The sequence below is a fragment of the Mus caroli genome, chromosome 7 (genome assembly GCF_900094665.2).
Source record: "Mus caroli chromosome 7, CAROLI_EIJ_v1.1, whole genome shotgun sequence".
NCBI classification, from domain to species: Eukaryota; Metazoa; Chordata; class Mammalia; order Rodentia; family Muridae; genus Mus; species Mus caroli.
The window spans coordinates 24632341-24650235 of record NC_034576.1 but is presented as its reverse complement, the minus strand read 5'-3'; the positions used below and the strand labels follow the sequence as shown (position 1 = coordinate 24650235).

The window sequence follows — 17895 nt, the reverse complement described above, 5'->3', positions numbered from 1 at the left end:
CCCGACCCACCCCCACCCCCGCCTCGGTCAACCTTCACATCTGTATCCACGTGCTTTTCCTTCCCTCCTACCCTGACCCCCACTCTCTTCTAGGCTTGCGCTCTGGACCCCATGCTGGATGACTCGGTCATGTTCGCGCGGCGACTGCGCGACCTGGGCCAGCCCGTGACGCTGAAAGTGGTAGAAGACCTGCCGCATGGCTTCCTAAGCCTGGCGGCCCTGTGTCGCGAGACCCGGCAGGCCACGGAGTTCTGCGTGCAGCGCATCCGGCTGATCCTCACCCCGCCTGCTGCACCGCTGAACTGAGCTGGGGACGGCGGGGGGCGGCACTAAAAGACCTCTTGCTCCCATCTGCGCGGGCTTCCGTTATGAATGCGCTCCGAGATGGGCTCCAGGCCCCCTCGGTCGGGCTGGGCGGGCGGGAGTGGGCTGTGCCTTAACTTGAGACAGTAAGTGGGGCGGGACAGGGGCCAAAAGCTGAACCTGGGGGAGGGACACACACACACACCTGTCACTGAGACAGCTGGATCTGCACTCTACCACTGCCTTCTGCTGCTGTGACCGACCACGGCTAGTCGGTTTTGCCTTTTGTAAATAAAAGTTATTTAACTAGGCCTTTTAAAAATAGGGAGTGTGTTTTTCCAGCAGATGGCAGCACTGAACTAAAGTTGCTGCGAAAGAGAAAATTAGACTATATGGACCCCGACTCTAGCTTTGCTCACAAACAAAACGACCTAATATGCAAGTTCTGCCTGCCTGTGATTGATTGTCATTAAAGTCTCACCAGCCTGGCCCCCGATAGACCCTGGATTTAGCGAGACGATTTAGACCCAAAGTCTGCCCTTGGAGCTGCTGGTCCAAGGTTCAAGAGGTCGGTGCAATGATGAATGACCTTAACCTTCAATAGAGGAGCACAGAGCTGAAGAGATGGCTCAGTGGTTAAGAGCACTAATTGCTCTTCAAGAGGACCCAGGTTCAATTCCCAGCACCCACCTGGGAGCTCACAACTGTAACTCCAGTCCCAGGGCCTTCAAGAGCACCAGGTATAAACGTGGTGAGCAGACACATATGTTCAAAATACGCATACACATCATTTTTAAATTTTTGAAAATGAGTATAAACTTGCTAGGCAGAGAAGCATGCCAGTAAGCGGTGATCCAGGCTTCCATACCAGAAAGCCACGTGTAAAGTGGGGAGTTGGGGAGGAGCCTGGATTATAATTGAGCTCCCAAGATCCTTGTGAGGATCAGAGCATTGAAGAGCATGCTGAGGCACTGGTGAGGCACTGAGACCCAGGAGGCAAGGAAGGCTTGGGGACAAGTGAAGGCAAGGCCTGGGCTGGAGCATCCCAGAGCCAACAGTAAGCCTGCAGAAGTAAGACTCACTTAAGGTAGGGATTAGATTATAATGGAGCAAGTGTACATGGTAGCCTGGTCCCTAGAAGGAGGCTCAAGGGCATGTGATGAGACTGGGATTCAGGGATGCTCAGAGGTGATCTGAGCTACTTTAGAGGAACACCCAGGAGACTGGAGAGAGGTGTGGGAGCTGGAACCAAAGCACTAGGATGATTCTAGAAAGAATAATCAAGGCAGGATTTGAGGAGGGCCAGAATAAAGCCCTGACGCTTATGGCCCCCCATAAAGGAATGGAGCATAAGGGGCCAGTGCTGGAATGCCCTGAGGATCCGCCGGAGAGGAAGTGAGGCAGGAGAGAAGAGGCTGGAGAGGAAGTTTCCAGAAGGAGTGGCCCGTGACAGATTGAAAAGCTATCCTAGAGCCTCACCCATGAACGCGTATGTGATGTCACAGACCTCGTCCAGAGTCATGGGAGGTTGGCATCCAAAGGTGCTGGGCTGAAAGGGAGTAAAGGATAAAGGACTGAGCCTGTGGGCACCACATGTCTGCAGAAGTAAAAAGGGCGAGACATGATTGACAGGTCCTCGACAGGGTGGGGAGCAGAGAAGATGGAACAGGTTTTAATCGTGTCAGAAAGGGAGAGACTAGATGTAGAAGCACAATTGGCTTCTAAAAGGAGAGGGTAGCAGGGGACCCCCTCCCTCAAGGGGGCTTACCCAGGTAACTTCTAAATCAAAACCTGACACAGAAAAACAGGCACGGTGGCTCATACCTATAACAGGTGGAAGGTTCAAGCAGGACTTCCATCAGTCTGAGGCCACTCTAGGCTACATAGTGAATAGTAAGGTCATTGTGTAGTCCAGGCTGGCCCCAAACTATGGTCCAGAGGGAGACCCTGAAAAAAAAACTTAACCTAGAATTCCCAAAAGGAGTTGTATCCAGGCACTAAATACACCTCCATTCTGCTCCTAGTTCATCAAGTATGGATGCCCCTAGGATGAACAGCAGTCCCAAGCCTTGTCTCAGAAACCCCTTTGTCCTCCTAGCCCACCCAACGCTCATCCTGCCTCTACCACTTGTCTCAGCTTCTGCCCGGGTCCAGGCTCCACCCTATTTCTACCTAGGCTCTGGAGAGAACCACCTCTTGGTCTAATGGCATCTCCAGCTCTGGTTCCTGTTCTAACCTAGCCCAGTCAGAGCTAGGCTAACTAGCATCCCTGGCACTAACACCGTCGATGATTTTACACACACACACATACACACACACACACACACACACACACACACACAGAGTGAGAGAGACAGAGACAGGGAGACAGAGTTCAGTTCCTAGGTCTGGCTGCTGCCCACCTCCTCATTCTCTTCCTGCCTTACAGCTCCCCTTGTGGTTATGAGGACAGCATGAGTCTTCTATTTCTGGAAGTACCTAAGCACGGCAATTCATGAACCTCTAGGTCTCCCTGCCTTTGCACAGGCTGAAACCCTCTCACAACCTCTGTGCCACCTACCACTCTTCCAAGAGCCAGCTCCAATGAGTGGCCCCTCCTCTGGAAATTCTTTCCTACCATGACAACCCCGATTCCTGTGCCTCCCCCACCCCTTCACACCCTTGACCATCAATGCCTGTCGTCCCCTCTGACCTGAGCTCCCTGAAGGGCAGCGCCCAGGTCTGACTCATCTTGATCACCACAGTCCCCAGCATCAAGCCTGGCACACCAGAAAGCCCAGGAAATGTTTGTTTAAGTAATGAGTGGTTGAGTGAGTGAGTGAGCGCTGAGTTAGTGGATGACATTACGAGGGAATCGTGAGTGAATTCATGACAGCAGGAAGTGAACGGAGGGAAGTGCAGGACAAGCAAGGAAGGTAGAATCGATGGGTACATTTTTAAGGTTGCACATCCCTGAACTCAGCTAGTCCAGTGGCGCCCTGACTAAGCTCCCTCACCCCTACGCTACAAGGCCGGCTGTTTTCCCACCAGGCTGTACGCAAAATCCCAATACTGGTCATTCTGGAAAGGACTTACCTGGACCAACCAGGAGAGCTGGTTTCCTCTCGAGTACCTTCGGCTTTTAGTCGAACCGAACCGATCCCAATGGGGCAGGTTTCTTGTCTATTGGCAGATTGGCTGAAACTAACGGAGAATGACGTCTCCGGGAGCCTATCGCTGTCCTACATGGACTGCAGCCCCGCCCATTCAGGAAAGCACCCCTAAGAAGTGTCAGGTCCTCTGGAGAGAGCCAGGCCGGCTGAAGGCGTGGTTGGAATGGCCAAGAATAGAGCTTTGGGCCCCTGGTACCTGAGGTGTTTCCAAGCGTTCTACTTTCTTTCCTCTCCTCCCTCTTTTTCCAGTATTGAGGATAGAACCCAGGGCTTTTCGTATGCCAGGCAAGGTCTCTACTACCGGGCACTGAACCTCAACTCTTTTAGTTGCACAGACTGGCCTTGAACTCACCTTAGCCTCCAGAGTGCTTAGGATTCCAGGGCTGAGCCATCCATTCCCAACAGCCCTTGCGTCGGGGGTGGGGGGGCGAGGGGCGGGAAAGCCACACTCCTTGATCCTAAAAGATCGGGGCACTTAGTACCTGAGAAGGGAGAGATTAGCCGTCAGGGTTTTTGTGTCTGAGAATAAGAAACCTAACTATGTCCAAAGAATTAGAAATCTAAAAAATTGGGTTCCAGGTATTTGGACGCCACTGTGAGTCACTCTGATTTACCTCCTCTGGATGACAGATCTGGGTTTCAGAATTTTGTGAGGCTATTTGTGGGATTGTGTCATGGCTTGCCCCTAGGCAAGTTTTCTGAGTCTGAGGTGGAGCCTGTACTAGAAGGGAGGTGGGAGGGGAACTCTTAGTCTGGATGTCATTTCTACTTGTGACCCTGCCAAGTAAGCCAGGGACAGAGCTTCCTGCAGAAGGAGCCCGTGTGGGGAGGAGACTTGAGAATAACATGAAAGCAAAGAAGAAAAACAAAGATACCAAAGAAGAGATTAAAAATAATAAAACAATAATAACAGTTCTCTTGCCTTGAATTTACTGAGACCTGGGTTCTGTACTAAAGCATTTCACATAATTATTCGGTGTTTTCCTCATAGTTCTAAGCGATTGGTGCATCATTAGTGTTGCCATTATTATTATTATTATCCCCATTTTACAAGTGAGAAAATTGAGATCCAGCGCAGGACAATCAAGATAGAGATGTAAGTGGGAAGAAAAAGATACAGGTGTAAAGAGAACGCAAAAGAAGATGAGATTAATTAACAAGGCGGAGGAAGGAGCAGGAAAAGATGGACTGTAAACTAAGGGAGGGGCCTGAGAGCGAGACTCTGGAAGGTGGTAAGCAGTTGCTAGAGCCTAGGACTCCCAGGGCTCAGGGGAGGCAGGACCGGAGATGAAGACTTCGGGGTATTTCCTCCCCGGTTTCAGCCTTGTTCAAGCCTTCTTACTGTGGGTGTTGGGCCAAGTTGGGGTCAAAAACAGTGATTAGGAAGAGGCAACTATGCCATTATAGCAGTAAGGGACGATAAGAAAATGATTCATGGGGGGGTGACCCAGGCTGGGAGGGGCCTTTCCGCAGCGTCTGTTCTTTAATCTGGGTAGATCATGCCCCAGGGAGGACTGGGCACAGGCCCCCTCCCTCCCTGTCTCTGTTTCTCCATCACTTAGAACTGTGGCTGTCGCACATTCTGGACACAGGAGGGTACTCCTGGGAACGGTAAGAACTTTCTGGTGGATTTCACTCCAGACACTTGAACACTTGTCCATCTGTCCAAGAAGCTCTTCCCACCCTGCCATTACTCTAATGGCGCCATCATGCTTAAGCTCCACCCACCTGCCCTTTCACCCTGTCTCTCCACAAACCACTGGGCCAACCAAACCCACTAAAGAGAAACTGGGGGGCTGGTGAGATGGCTCAGTGGGTAAGAGCACCCGACTGCTCTTCCGAAGGTCCAGAGTTCAAATCTCAGCAACCACATGGTGGCTCACAACCATCCGCAACGAGATCTGGCGCCCTCTTCTGGAGTGTCTGAAGACAGTTACAGTGTACTTACATATAATAAATAAATAAATCTTTAAAAAAAAAAAAAGAGAGAGAGAAACTGGAGCTCATTTTGGGAGCTCTCAGCTTCCTAGAGTCCTCAGGAACTGAAAGAGGTGTTCTCAAGTCTCCAGCTTCAGACATACTCCCGGTGCCTTCATCAGAGATGCAAGCGAGATCACACCAAAAGGCCAGCCCTCAACAAGTTAGGTGTGGTCTTACTAAGCTAGCACCCACGGAGCACCTATAACCTCTGAGCACAAACAAAAACAGCCCCACAATCGCAGAATCACCTGCACTGACAGAAATCTCCTCCCAACGCAAGGGAAACATACAGCCCAGTCGTGCAATTACATGACCAGCTGCTGATAAGCCTCCTGGAGGGAGAATGAGCAAGACACTTGGTTGTGTTCTGGCTTGTACCCACAGCAACAAGCTGGACACATAAAGCTGCCCCATCATTACCATAAATACAGTGGGTTTGTGTGTGTGTGTGTGTGTGTGTGTGTGTGTGTGTGTGTGTGTGTGTGTGTGTGTGTGTGTGTGTGTGTGTGTGTGTGTGTGTGTGTGTGTTTCCTTGTGCGGCTCCAAGCCTTGCACCCCAAACATCCTGTTTGAACCTCTTGGCAATGCTATTTGAAACAATTATTCTTCTAGATTGGGAAAACTGAAGCAAAGAGACTAATTTTTATAGCCAGAGGCTGTGGGGGGGAGGGGAGACTGACAACCTGTGTTTGATCACTAGGACCCACAAGGCAAAGGGAAAGAACTCACTCTCTCGAGTTGTCCTGGCCTCTATACCTGTGCACACAAACACACAAGAATTTTTAAAAACATAATAAATAAGTAATTAGGGTTAAAACCCAGGTTCCCTAACTCAAGAGTATATTACCTAAGGTTATTTCTCAGTAAATGCAGATATATCATAGCTGGACACGTTGCCACAGCAAGAAGACTGAACATTCAAGATGAACCTGGACTGTACAGCAAATTCCAGATCTCCCTTATGCTGTCTGGTTCTGGCTGTTTGTTGTATAACTTTCGAGAAAAGTATCTATGTACTGCCCGGTAGAAAGGGTGCACATGAACCGAGGTGAGATCCTATCAGGAACAATGTGGAAAATAATAGATACATTTACTGGGGTCACCTACGGGTGCACGTGCATCTGACTCACAAGCAGCTGCACCACGGGAAGTCCACCTCCCTCGGTGCCTGCCTTTTCAATGCATTCGTATTTCTGGGTTCCGTAGAGCCAGGGCGAGAGGGACTGGAGGCTGGAGTCTCAAGGGAGGGTCTTGGGATGATCCTGTGAAGGTTGTATGACCTTCTCTCTTCCAGCCCCTTTCCCTCAGGCCTAATTATCTACTGTCCCTGCCGTGACATCGAGGCCAAGGTCTCAGATCACCGCGTCTGTTGTGCTCCACAATGGCAATGGACAGATCAGTGCTCAAAGAAGGGTCTGCGAGGTTGCTGGTCCCTTAAAGAGCCTTGCTGAGTGACCCTAGCGACCTGAGTTGACCTCAGTTGACCCTGGGTCCATCCTCAGAAACTGACTCCATAAAGTTGCCCTGTGTTTTCCGAATTGTGTGTGTGTGTGTGTGTGTGTGTGTGTGTGTGTGTGTACACGTGCACATGCCATAACAAGCATGTGGAGGTAGGTCAGAGGACAACTTATAGGAGTTCCTTTCAACCATGTGTATTCTGTGCATTAGGCTTGGCAGCAAGCAGTCTAAGCCATTTCACTGGCCCAATAATAATGATTGTTGTAGAAAAAAAAAATAAAGAGTTAAACAGCTTACACTAAAGTAGTGACACTTTGTCCTGAAAACCTCTAACAAACAGATAATTAATAGATAGATAGATAGATAGATAGATAGATAGATAGATAGATAGATAGATAGATAGATAGATAGATAGATAGATAGATAGATAAACAGAGAGAGAGAGAGAGAGAGAGAGAGAGAGAGAGAGAGAGAGAGAGAGAGAGAGAGAACTAGTACAGGAACATAGTCCCAGAACCTAGGAGGCTGAGGCAGGAAGACCAGCTCATGCTATGTAATGGGTTCAAGGGCTGTGGGACACCTAGTGGGTCTAAGGCATGCCTGGGATACCTAACGAATTCCTTTATAAAGAACCTCTTTATCAATGTCACATACAACCACATAATGTCACATACAGTCACATAACCACACAAAGAGATACAACACACCCAAACCAGGCAGCAAGTAACACACCCAATGTTCCCCGAGTCCCTCCTGTTCTGCTGGGTTGGCCCTTAAGGAAGCAGTAGGCTTAGGATAGAAAGGGGGGCCCCCACCACTTGTCCTCTCAGCCAGACTGGTTCCACCAGCGCTGTGGATGGCATAACCTGTCTTAGTTGTGAAACCCATGTTGGGCAACTGGGCTCAAATGTGGATGCCTGAATTCCGGACAGAGATGGGAAGCCCAGACTCTGGTGTACTGAGGGGGTAGGGGGCTGGGTGCCAGGCACATTCTCAGGGTGAGGAGGAGGAACCTGGGACCCGGACACCCAGGTTCTGGGAATGCAGTACCACAACCCCACTGGTTTTTGTTGTTGAAGGAGGAGCTCCAGTTATGCTGAATAAAATACAAGAAGCCCAATGCAATCTGAAATTCCAATAAATAATTAGATTTTGTTTTAGTAGAAGTATATTCTCGTGTAAGGATATTGACAACATATTCATCATCTCTCTGAAATTCCAGTTGGACCTGGTGTGGTGGGGCACACCCATAATCCCAGTCCTCATGCCAGGGCAGGAAGATTCCAAGTTCAAGGACAACCTGGACTTCATTTTAATGTGTGAGTACATTTTGTGTATGTGCATGTGTACATGCAAGTGTCTTTGAGGATCCAAACTTGGGAGATTCTAACACTCTTTTCTGGCCTATGTGAGCACCAGGCACAGTCCTGGCGCACAGACATACGTGTAGGCCAAAAAATCTGTACGCAGAAAATATCTTAAATATTTAAAAACTGAACTAATGCATACACTGTATGTATCTGTCCACCACAGAAGGGGGACAAGGTCAAACACCTACTGGCTGGGTCATGAGTCCTCCCCAGCTCCGCAGACCTCATCCCCTCCGTTCTTGGATCTCTTTCCCCTCCCCCACGCCAAGCCACCTCACAACTGCCCAGCCTCAGTTTCTTCACCTACACCCGTGGCTGTATCTAATCGGGATACGTCAGTCAGTCAACCTAAGGACGACTCAGAGAGTCATCTGAGGAGCCCACGGCCCTCAGTTATGACTGGTCCTGAGTCATTTACGGTCCATTTTCAGGAGTGGTATGGGGAAGGGGCCATGTCCTAGAGAGCAGGCCTGGATAAGGGCAGAGATGGGGAGAGAAACAGTGATGTGAGACAGAGACCTCAGGATGAGGATACCCAGGCACGGGGTCTGGGAGGAGGGAGACCAAGAGATGAGGACACAAACACACACTTGTCAAAATGGGCTTGCAAAGATGAGGAGAGGAAGTGAGGGGTCTGACAGCTCATGCTTGCAATCCAAGAACTCAGGTGGCTGAGGCAGGAGGATCACCCTAAGTTTGAGGCCAGCCTAACTACATACAGAGTAAAACCCAGCTTCAAAATAAAAATTATTATTAATAATAATAATAATAATAATAAAAAGATGGGAGGAAGGAAGCTAGTTGGGGATGCTGCGCTGGGCCGAGTGCTTGCCTTGCATAGACAAGGCCCTGGGTTGGACCCCCAGTGCCAGGTTCTGTAGTTCTGTTTGTATGATCTCAGTACTTGGAGATGAAGGCAAAATGTTCAAGTCCATCCTCAGTTACACAGTGAGTCAGAAGCCAGCCTTGGAGACGTGAGGGCCTGTCTCCAAAACAAAACAAAAACGGGGGGGGGGGAATAAAGATGCAAAGATAAGTAGATGGGGACTCAGAGCTGAAGTGGGCAATGCCACCCATGCATGTAGGCCTCACCCCAAAAGACAGACACGCACAAGCAAAATGATGCTCACTACCATATGTCTGGGGCCATTTGGGTGGTGCCAGGAGACAGAGTGTTGGATATGTGGAGAAAGCTGTGGTCATAGGCCGTCAGGATCCCAGGCTGGCAGGTGATCCATTTGTTGTCCCCTCATCCCCACACACTGTGGCGTGGTGACACAACCTCTCCTAGAGTTGACACCCCGATTTTCTGGTACCTCCTATATTTTGGGGGTGACACCCATGGTAGGAACCCCACCCAACTCTAATGCCGCTTCCTTACTGAGTCACCTACAACCCTGTCAGGCCTGTTGAGGGGAAACTTTGGTGAATCAAGTACCCAAGACCCAGTCCCTTAATCCCTGAGGAATTCATTGGGAATTTGGATCTAGCTCTCTAGGAACACACAGCCTAGACTAGGGTCACCAGAGTCTAGACCCTCTTTTAGATTAAGAGGCCCAGGCTCAGCCCTTCTCCCTCAAACTCATAAGCCCCAACCCCAGCCCTCCTCCCTCAGATCCAGAAGGAGTCCAGACCCCAGCCCTCCTCCCTCCGTTCATGGATCCAGACTCTTCCCTCAGACCCAGGTTCCAGATCCCAGCCTCCTCTCTCAGACTCCAGTATCAGCTTTCCCCCTTCAGACCCAGGAGTCTAGGCCCCATACCTCCTCCCTCAGATTCACATTCCAGACCTCCCCATCTCTGCTCCTATCGCACTCAGGTGTTAACTGGGACCAGACACAACCCCCAGGTTTCTTGTCAGTCCCCAGCCCCCTCCCTTCCCATGTGAAGCAGAGATGAGGTGCAATATTTACTTTGGTCCTCACATGAATCGCCCCCTAAAACACGTGACTGTCCCCCACTGACCCCATGTCTCCGGGTCTTGAACAGTACACTGAGGAGGAACCCGCTCCCACTCTGAATAACACACCAGGCATCCCTCCCTAACCCCTCACTCTCTCCCTGCCTCTCCAGATCTTGCAGTTCTGTCTCTCAACATCTATGCCTACCTGTCTTCATCCTCTCAATTCCCATCTCCCGTCACCCATCTTCCCTATCTCCCCTGCCCTGGGTCCCTGCTCCCTCTTCCCCAGTCTCCTTCTTCCTGTCCATTCTCCATCTCTGACTCCGTTTCTCTCTCTTCCCACTCTTGTTTCTACCTCTGCCGCAGGTCTTCAGTCCTGAGAGATGAGACAAGAGGGGAAGTGGGGTGTGGGGAACAGAGAGGAAAGGGAGGATGGAAAATCCAGGGGGAAGGGAAGAGGGTCAGGCAGACCGGCTAGTCTCCCTTGGCATCTCTGTCAGAGCCCCGCCCAGGGCTGTGTGGCCTGGCCCATATAAGCAGCTCCTGGCCTCACACTGAGAACTTAGTGTCTGCTGTCACCAAGAACCTCTATCTCTATCCCCTCACGTGGATCTGCAGGTAGGACCGTCTCCTCCCTAAGTCCCTGCTCTCCGGCAGGCACCTCCGCTCGGTTCTCTGCCTATCTGGCTCACAGCTCCCTGACTGTCTCTGACTGACTGTCACTGACTGGGATCATCTTATTCTTTCTCAATGCTTCATCTCCCCAGCCTCACCTTTCCAACCTGACTGGTACGGAGTTGGATTTAGAAATTCTGGGGCCCAGCACCCAGTCTCAGAGCCTGTTTGGACTGGTCTATCATCAGGCATTTCTCTTCTGTCTCTGAGCCTATAGCCCTCTGTAAAATCAGCTTGTAGAGGTACCATGTTCCACGCTTGTGGCTGTCTCACAGTGTCTCTGCGAGCACCTGGCTCAGAGTTCTTTCCCATCTGTCTCTGCCATACCTGGCTGCCTTTGCTCTCGCTGGACAAGGATTTGTCTCTCTCCAACTCTGCCTCTGCTCCAAGAAGGGTCCTCTGGGGTCTGTCGGGCAGCTGTTAAAACGATGGGCGAGTAGTTCGCCCACCTACCCATCCCAGCAAACAGGTTAACTTGGCCTCTTTCTCTTCAGCTCCCTCCCCCTCCCCTGAGAGTTCGCCTCCCCCAGTGCCCTAGTCCCTTGCCCTCCCCTGCCTAGTATCCAGCATCCCTTGGACAGACTACATTGCTGTTGCCGTAGCCGTCCCCTGCAGCCGTTCACACAGCAGCCACCTCCTCAGGGCCAGCAAGATGCAGTTTGAGATGCACGACCACGTGAAAGGCAAAGGTGGGGTCACTGAATGCACCAGCAACCCTCTAGGTGCCAGGAACCTGGCTGCCTCCCTCCCCTGGGCACCATGGCTTCGAAAACAAATGGCACTTGCTTCTACCCCAGAGGCCCCAGGAAATATTGGAGCCCAGTCATGGAGGAGGAGGTGGTGGTATGTGTAGCCAAGTCCAGGCTCTGCCCAGCTGTGGTGCCCACTTTCCCTCCTGACTTTGGCTCAACCAGATGTGTAGTTTGGCAACAGCAGCAGAGACAGACTAGGGGTGTTGATGACCGAATGTGACAGATAGGAATGGGGAGGAGGTACAGTGATGTTTCCTCCAGTGGGCGGCCAGGTGGCCTGCCCAGACTGCCCGGCAGAAGGAAGGGCGGCAGGGGTGGCGCGGCTCAGAAGGTCCTGCCAGGATGCCTGTTGATCCCCCTTCTCTTACTTCCACAGCCATGTCATATCCAGTGACTAGTCAGCCTCAGTGCGCCAACACCTGCTACCAGACACAGCTCAGCGATTGGCACACGGGCCTCACCGACTGTTGCAACGACATGCCCGTCTGTGAGTATCCGAGGAAGATGGGGAGGGAGGGAAACTCACGCTACACTCCTGCAGTCTTCACTCTGCCTGGGATCCCATTATCCAACCCTGAGCCTCCTCACGGTGACCCCACTCCCTAACCAGCCACTAACCCACCCCACCCAGAGCCCGATCGCTTTGGGTCTTCGTTTCCTTCTCTATAACTGTCCTCCTGGAGCCCGCATCCCCTCCGTGCCACCGCACGTGCCCTCCTCGGGGGCAAACACAGCAGGCCCGGGACCTGACCGTTCTGCCCTGTCCAGGTCTGTGCGGCACTTTCGCCCCGCTGTGCCTCGCCTGCCGCATCTCCGACGACTTTGGGGAGTGCTGCTGTGCGCCCTACCTGCCCGGAGGTCTGCACTCTCTGCGCACCGGCATGAGGGAGCGCTACCACATCCAGGTGCGCGCCAATCCCAGACCACAGGGGTTGAGACTGGGGACCTTCACCTGGAACCCCAGAACAAAGCTCCTGACCTTTCTCAATTTCTCTCTTTCCCACCCTCCAGGGCTCCGTCGGGCACGACTGGGCTGCCCTCACCTTTTGCCTGCCCTGCGCCCTCTGTCAGATGGCGCGGGAACTGAAGATTCGAGAGTAAAGACAGTCTTGGTCCTTGGTCCTTGGTCTTGCCTGGCCTCCCTGGGAGGCCACTCCTTGGAAATCCTGTCCCACTGCCCCTGTCCCATCGCCAAAAAAATACACCCACAATAAAAACCTGAAAACCAACCCCACCTACAAGTTTTTATTGTCGCGGGGAAGGACTCTGGGTGCAATGGGAGGTTTGCTGGGGGGGATGGGATGCATGAAAGGCGGCTCCGGTGTATCAGACAAGACAGGTTTAATAGGACTGGCCGTGTAGATTACTTCCTGGAAGCGCCTCACAAAGTAGAACCATTAGCCCCGAGGCTGCAGATGGCCTATCTGAAGTACTGTCCGCATCCTGAAATGAGCCAACCCAGACAGTCTACGGATAGATCCCCAAGCCTGCTGCAAACCCTGCACTCTGCATGCTGAGGCAGATAATTTAAAAGAGACCCAGGCTGCATGGTATGAGGGCAGCCTGGGCAGCATATTGAGACTCTGCCTCAAATAAAACTTTTAAAATATTAAGAAAAAAAGTTAAACTCTTCAAACAATGCTCTCCCCTGCTCAGTCAGTATCTACAGACACTATAAAAGAGAGTTTTAATTTCATGTGTATGGGTATTGTGCTTGAACATACCACAGATGTGCAGTGCCCAAAGGGAGTTGGATTCCCCATAACCTGTTCTCCCATCGGCCTTGAGACAAGATGGGCCTTTGGGAAAAGGCCCCCCAAGGCTAGTCCCTCATCAGCTAGCTTATCATACTGAAGTTCATTACCACCTCCTCAACTCAACTCACTGACTTCTCCTGGCAGCATTTCCTGCAAAAGGAGCTAACTAGAACATGCTTGGGTCTCAGAATTCCTGGGATCCAGTCTTTACCTTGCCATTTCTGTGTTATCTTAGTGAGTTTATAAACCCTTTCAAGCCTGTTTTCACCTCTGAGGGTAGCAATTCTTAATATGTAAAATAAACAAACTATAAGAGATGGATCAGTGGTTAAGAGCTCTGGCTGCTCTTGGGGAGGAGTTTGATACACAGAGCCCACACGGCAGCTCACAACTGCCTGTAACTCTAGTTAGAGAGGGTCTGACATCCTCCACCCACATGCACTCGAGCACACACACACACATGCACACTCACGCACACATACACACACACATAATTTTTTTAAAGCCAAGTTTATGCTCACATTTCATAGGGCCACCATCAGCTCATAAAAGCAAAACTCTTATGGGGCCAGTGTACCGCCTGAAAATACTATGTCACTCAATAGCCACGTGGCCATGCACTGAAGCAAGTGACTTGTGTTGGGGCCAAGCTCACATAGAAAGTGCACTGTTGAGCATCTGCAGCACGTTGAGGCTGAGGCCAGCGATCTCAGGCTGGCATCTGCCCTTGCATCCAGGCTTTGGCATTCCAAGTCTTTGATGCTGAGTTTACTTCAGAGGATGCTCATCCACACCCAGCTGCCAGGGCCCTGCAGCTTCTGCCCTCACCAGCACCACCAGTTCTCCGTGCTCAATATCTCCGGTTTAAACAATGGTTTCTGTGTTCTGTGCCCCAGGGGGGGTTCTTGTCTAATGACAATCACTGGGACACAGACTGTCTGATCCTCCCTGAGCCAAACTGTGGCAGGGACAAAGAAAGGCTCAAAGACTGTCCCTGCCCATTGTCCCGCCATCTCTCTTCTGGGGAATGAGAGATCCTGTTGTGGAACCCTGCTCGGGATACACATCTTGGAAGTGGGGCCAGGACAAAGACACATGTTCCACTCATCCAGAGCCCATCCCTCCCTCCCCTGCACAGATGAAGTTAAGATGCACAAGTCTTCTCCACGCTTTATTCTTTGCCTCAGTTGCCCTCCTATCATAGAGATGTGACCCCTGCTGACATGCACACATTAGCAGGATCACATCAGACCGGGGTAACTGCAGCAAGGGGAAGAGGATGGGTCCAACCCCCACCCCAGGACCAAAACAGTGGCCAGAAGTTGGGAGTCTTGGGAAAGCAAGAGTCCCAAGCTCAGGCAGCTGCCTAGGACTGGGGGAGGAGAGAGCTCCTAAGTCCAAAATGGAGATCCAGGTGGGGGTGGTCTCTGTGCAGAGTTCCAGAGAAAAAGCCAAATGATGGCTCCTCCAGGGTCTCCCAGCCCACACCTGCCAGGGCGAGATGTGAGGCATCTCAGGCAAAGGATTTGCCTCTGAGGCTGCCTTTAAATAAGCCTACATCTCCAGGTTCTGCTGGTGGCCCTGGTCCAGCCTGGCAGCGGCTCGCTGCTCCTACAGCGGGCGGTTGCACTGTCCTGTCCTCTCAGTAGCTGCCTGCTTTTGTCAGCGCTAAACTCACCCCAGGGCACTCGATCCTTCCTGTATGAACCCGCAGTCACGCCTGGAAGCCCACAAGCTCCAGCCTGCCCCAGATTAGTAACGACCTCACTGTCCACCCATAGCCCAGGACATAAAGTGGTCATTCTGGATATGTCCTCTTCCCTACCCTAACATCTGCACCACTGTCACATCCTGCCACTCATCCTCCTCCTGCCCAGTTACCCACCTGCTGCGTCTTCTGTGCCCACCAGCCCACTCTTCTCCCCAGAGCTGAAGCCCCTCATTTACCACCACAGAATTGTCCAACCGCTGCCCACTGCCCTGAGACTAAAACCCAGCTCAGCCTACACTTGATCTGGGTTGCAGTGGCCAGGTTTCTGGTTCTTGTAATAAGACAAACCGCTTCCAGCCTCGGGCCCTTCAGTCTTACAGTTCCCTCGACTCTTGAATTTGTTTCCCAAAGATCTTCCCTCTGCCTGTCACCTTTCTCAGCCCAGTTCCTCCAAATGCTTCATCAACTTTACCTCAGTGCCACACTGCGTGTATGTGTGTGTGCATGTGGGCACGTGTCTCCTTCTACAAGAACTCAAGTCCCACCAGATGAGGGAACCTCCTCTCACCTCCTGCTTTGCTCTGTACCCACAACTGTGCTAGGCACAAAGTAATAAATAGTTGCTAAATGCAGAACAAAGGGGGAACCCTGGGAAAAGGGAGCCAGTAGTTTCTGAAGACTGTCCAGGGGATCTCTAGTTCAGAGTGGCCCCATCAGGCAACATGGTAGCTGTAGAAGAGGGCCCTTGACAGGTCAAAGGGACATGCTAGTGAGATTGTCCTGACTCAACAGTCCCTTCCGGCCTCCACCACCCCCGTGTCCACTGCCTCCAGCACCCCCGCTGCCCCCACAGTACTCATGGAGCCGATGACGCAGAGTGACGAGGGCTGACCCAAGGCAGGCCCCATTGGGAGCATGAGGCCCCCCAGGCAGCTGGAGCAGCAGAGTGGCCACACCAGCCATGCCATCTTCTGTGGGCTCAAGGGTGATGGGTCCAGCTCGTAGGCCAGCTGTGGTGGCAGGGAGGGCTGGTGGGCAGCACCCGCCTCCCATGGGTCCCCAGGGACCCCCGGCTCCTGTCAGCAACAGGGGTGCTAGGAAAGGCTCAGAGCGGCGGAAGGCAGGAGGGGGGAGCCCAGCTGGCTTCCACGCAGGTGCTGGGCCTGCAGGGTCTGGAGGGAAGCAGACAGTAACCTTGGCAAAGGGGCGGCTGGCCATCTTGGTCATCTCCTGCAGGTGCCGGCGCTGCTCTTGTCGCTGGTCCAGAGCCTGCTTGGCCTTCCAGAGGAGCACACAGAGTGAGAGGAAGAGGAAGAAGCAGGAAAAGAAGACAGAGAAGAAGACGAACAGGTCAATGTGGGCCTGGTCTTGCCGGAAGAAGAGCAGGCCCTGTGAGTCTGCCGAGCCGTTGGCACCAGGCCCGTTGGGGTCTCCTACACCCAGCAGCAGCAGGTAGAAGCGGCTGGATTTGAGGGCGTGGTGCTCATGGGGATAGGTGATCACCAGCCTGTCCCGCACACTGCGGACCACCAGCACTGCCGAGGGTTCCGTCACTGTGACGTAGGTAATCAGGCCCCGTGGCCACACCTCCCGGACCCGTGGCTCCACCGGAGATCCTGGCCCACTTCCAGCCCCCAATCCTCCTAGGTCCGCAGCCACCCGAGGTACACCATCAGCAGGAGGCGGGGGAGGTGGGGGAGGTGGAGGTGGCTGGATGTGCACAGTGTGGACGCCTGTGTCAGGGGCCACTCGGACCACAAAAGTGTCATAGGAGGTGGAGACATAGAGGTCCACAGCGCCGAAGGTCACGTCTAGTGTCAGGCGAATGTCCACATTGGTGAACTTGGGTTGGACGCCAAACAGCACGGTGCGGCCAGGACCCAGGGCCCGGCGCTTTGGCTCATGGAAGCAGTTGGTCTGGGAAGTGGGGTCCAGGCAGCACTCTTGTTCCACAGAGATGAGTCGGTAACACTGCTGGCCACCTAGCGGGCTCCCGTGGAATGACTCGCGGCACTTAGCACACTGTGACAGGGCAGGAGTGGAGTTGGCCATCAGGGCTGAGCTCAGTGTAGCAACCCTCAATGCCAGTCATGGCACTGTGCCCAGCACACCCTACCTGCACCCCAGCGTGGCGCTCTCAGCCATGAGACTTCTATGAGGTTCTGACCGTACATCCTCACGTGTGGCCCTCTGCCATTGACCAGACCTCACTGAACCTCTGTACTGAGAGGAACCAAGGTTTGCTCAGGGAACTGAAATCATATTCACATCCTGTGGCTCAGCATTTGAGTGGTCAGCATCTCCTGCCCACCTCCTCCCTGCCTAGGCGGCTCCACAGGTCCACTTGCCTGACACTGTCACTTCAGCCCAAAGTGTCACCTTTTTACAGAGGCCTTCCTCAGTCATGGTCACCATGTCTACCACTTAGTCATGGTGGTTATTACATGGCTCGTTATTACTGCTATAATTATTAGAACCAAATAAACACTACTTGGGGCAGCCAACAGAGGGGTTGGAGGAGGTCTGTACTGACCGCCAGCCCACTCTAGCAAAGGCCAATGGCTGTGTCTGAAAGTATTGAGAGTGTTTTGTTTTGTTTCATTTTTTGCTGGGCATAGTGACACATATCAGTAATCCTAATATAGGAGGATTTACAGCTCTACCACTGAGCCACGCCCCCAGCCCCTCACTGGGGGATTCTAGGCAGGGGCTCTACCACTGAGCCACGCCCCCAGCCCCTCACTGGTGGATTCTAGGCAGGGGCTCTACCACTGAGCCACGCCCCCAGCCCCTCAGTGGGGAATTCTAGGCAGGGGCTCTACCACTGAGCCATGC

At 52.5% G+C, this 17895-nt stretch overlaps 3 protein-coding genes and 1 long non-coding RNA gene across 7 annotated transcripts in view; 2 read left to right on the top strand and 2 right to left on the bottom strand.

Moving 5' to 3' along the window:
* Lipe (lipase E, hormone sensitive type) overlaps nt 1-625 on the top strand; it is a 19107-nt gene extending 18482 nt beyond the window's left edge. For all 3 annotated transcript variants that reach the window (XM_021167212.2, XM_021167213.2, XM_029479277.1), the window contains exon 10: nt 94-625. In XM_021167212.2, the coding sequence (XP_021022871.1) occupies nt 94-306 (213 nt within the window). In that variant the 3' untranslated portion in view covers nt 307-625. The remainder of the gene's footprint in view (nt 1-93) is intronic.
* The window catches only part of LOC110298161, an 8998-nt gene extending 5564 nt beyond the window's left edge, over nt 1-3434 (bottom strand). The window contains exons 1-3 of the long non-coding RNA XR_002378353.2: nt 3379-3434; nt 2128-2250; nt 1783-1852 (exon numbers count right to left, since the gene is read on the bottom strand). This is a non-coding gene — a long non-coding RNA (uncharacterized LOC110298161). The remainder of the gene's footprint in view (nt 1-1782; nt 1853-2127; nt 2251-3378) is intronic.
* Nucleotides 3435-10723: 7289 nt separating this feature from the next.
* Nucleotides 10724-12825, top strand: Cnfn (cornifelin). Of its 2 annotated transcripts, XM_021168987.1 has the most exons (5): nt 10724-10783; nt 11335-11529; nt 11969-12079; nt 12361-12497; nt 12604-12821. In XM_021168987.1, exons 2-5 carry the CDS (start codon nt 11493-11495, stop codon nt 12691-12693), a joined length of 375 nt encoding a protein of 124 aa, XP_021024646.1. In that variant the 5' UTR covers nt 10724-10783; nt 11335-11492; the 3' UTR covers nt 12694-12821. The 2 variants fall into 2 exon arrangements, with proteins under 2 accessions (XP_021024646.1, XP_021024647.1); XM_021168988.1 differs by lacking the exon at nt 11335-11529 and having other exon boundaries at nt 12604-12825.
* Nucleotides 12826-14190: 1365 nt separating this feature from the next.
* Nucleotides 14191-17895, bottom strand: part of Megf8 (multiple EGF like domains 8) — a 50889-nt gene continuing 47184 nt past the window's right edge. The window contains exon 41 of the mRNA XM_021166329.2: nt 14191-17082. Within this exon, the coding sequence (XP_021021988.1) occupies nt 15814-17082 (1269 nt within the window). The 3' untranslated portion in view covers nt 14191-15813. The remainder of the gene's footprint in view (nt 17083-17895) is intronic.

Coding starts and splice junctions, on each gene's coding strand:
- Cnfn (XM_021168987.1), top strand. CDS start 11,493: ATGCAGTTTGAGATGCACGACCACGTGAAAGGCAAAG. Junction 12,080..12,360: donor TTGCAACGACATGCCCGTCT/GTGAGTATCCGA, acceptor TGCCCTGTCCAG/GTCTGTGCGGCACTTTCGCC. Junction 12,498..12,603: donor GGGAGCGCTACCACATCCAG/GTGCGCGCCAAT, acceptor CCCACCCTCCAG/GGCTCCGTCGGGCACGACTG.